The sequence below is a fragment of the Cydia pomonella genome, chromosome 18, assembly GCF_033807575.1.
Source record: "Cydia pomonella isolate Wapato2018A chromosome 18, ilCydPomo1, whole genome shotgun sequence".
Lineage (NCBI taxonomy): Eukaryota > Metazoa > Arthropoda > Insecta > Lepidoptera > Tortricidae > Cydia > Cydia pomonella.
Window position 1 is genome coordinate 11989326 of NC_084720.1, and position 2087 is coordinate 11991412.

General features: G+C 35.0%; 1 protein-coding gene across 1 annotated transcript; it reads left to right on the forward strand.

The window, feature by feature from the left end:
- The first annotated feature begins 458 nt into the window (after positions 1 to 458).
- LOC133527793 (uncharacterized) lies at positions 459 to 1728 on the forward strand. The gene is made up of 2 exons (XM_061864966.1): positions 459 to 1077; positions 1206 to 1728. The coding sequence occupies exons 1-2, from the start codon at positions 1072 to 1074 to the stop codon at positions 1686 to 1688; spliced, it is 489 nt and encodes a 162-aa protein (XP_061720950.1). The 5' UTR covers positions 459 to 1071; the 3' UTR covers positions 1689 to 1728.
- Positions 1729 to 2087: the final 359 nt, after the last annotated feature.

A 2087-nucleotide genomic window follows, 5' to 3' on the forward strand; every position in this document is an offset into this window, starting at 1 on the left:
TCTGGCTCAGCTTTGGAGGGTCAAACAGTCCTGGTTTTGGTTGATGACCTTTTTTTTAGCAGCCACACTGAGAACCTCAGGTGTTACTTGGTGTCAACAAGTGGGCGGGGTGTTGGTTCAAGATGTCGCTCTCCTATTGGTCGTTGCGGTCATTAGTGGTTCTAATTAGCTAATGACATTCCATTAATTAGGCCACACCTCCTAGTTGAAGTTATCAAGTGGGCGGGGTCTTGGTTCTGGATGGCGCTCTCCTATTGGTCGTTGCTGTCATTTATGATGCTCATTCCTTATTACATCGTAATTACATAATTCTCGATGGGACTCTGCTATTGGGTAGGTAATTAATGATTCCCTAACTGCATCCATTAATTAGGCGACATTGCTCATTTACGAGTAAACTGTTATGAGCCTTTCATATATTCTTAGACCAACCAACAGACGTTTCTCAGGGGTCACGGTTCTAACCTAACCTAACCTATCAACAGCGCATCACGGTTTAAACCTAACCTAACCAACCAACAGACGTTTCTGTCTGCTCAGGGGTCACGGTTCTAACCTAACCTAACCTATCAACAGCGCATCACGGTTTAAACCTAACCTAACCTACCAACAGACGTTTCTGTCTGCTCAGGGGTCACGGTTCTAACCTAACCTAACCTATCAACAGCGGGTCACGGTTTAAACCTAACCAACCTGTCTCTAATGCCATCGAAGTTCAAATCAAACCTAACCTAATTTTATTATTTTTAGAATACTTCAAATATCTAGTTTTATAAATATTCTCGTTCATTACAAAGTTGAATGTTGAAATCTCTATTTCACACAATGGAATTTTAATGTGACTTTAATGTATGTATAATCTACTTAGTAATTGAGCTTATCATAATTGTTAGCCAAATTCCAATAACACGTATTTAGAAGCAAAACAAGTTATCAATTATCAAACAAGACTTTGTATTGAAACAAGATTTTTAATGATCAAGAGTTGTATATATAAAGACCTACGACGATTTCTTTTTTATACTACTATCGATTGACCCACGCTGTACTCCTACACCAGAAGGCATCAATATGTCGGTAAGTCTTCAATTATTAACTACAAATATTGCACATGTTTTTCTAATGTTAAGATTTTAAGAACTGTGGTAATCACGAAATTATGTAAATTTACAATTGTGTAACACATGTTTTGTTTTTAAATACAGAACTCCCCATCAAATGTCTTCGACGGCCAAGACTATACATTTAAGCAGTACTATTATCCAGTGTCAGATGCAGAGGACAGCCTAACTTGTGTACCAGACGAGCCGGTGAAGCGAAAATTAAACACACACTCAAATATCGATGCATTCTTTGACCAGCCAAAGATAAAGAGGAAGAAAAACGTGTCTTCCACTGTAGGAAAAGGCTGTAAAGGGGGTGGTATATCATATATATCTACAAACAAAGACGATGGTACGAATTCGACACATCTAATCAAAATAGAAATATTTGATATGAAAAAACTATCCAAAGTTTCTGATACAACTAAACACTGGATGTTTGCGGATGTGCGTGCAAAATATTTCGTGATGGAAAATGAAACAAATAAGCACTTACAGCAAGCTAAAGATCTCATTTACGGAATCACGAAGGAGATTTCCGAATCCGACGAGTGTAAAAAGTACCATTTTAATTCAAAAGTCTAATCACTGTTGTCTAATTGTGAATAAAAATATATAGTTTATACATGTTGATGTTTTATTTCTTTATTATATTGTGTTGTGTAGTTATAAATAAAACCAATACACATTTTTTTATCATATTATATTTATTCAAATAATATTCTAAACATATGACATATAGTAACATCATTACTTATTCTGTTTACAGCGGAAAAAACATTAATAAAATCATGCATTTTAACATTTTTTGTTTTTAAATAAAGATAAACTAAACAATATTTTCCACAAACCGATGTTAAATAACTTTGCAGTTCTTGGTGATTATAGAACCACTTCTTAGCATTTCTTTTCAAGAACATTTTATGATAACCTTCTGGTTTTCGACCGAATGAATCAAAATATTCACCAACACCTTTGTCATCA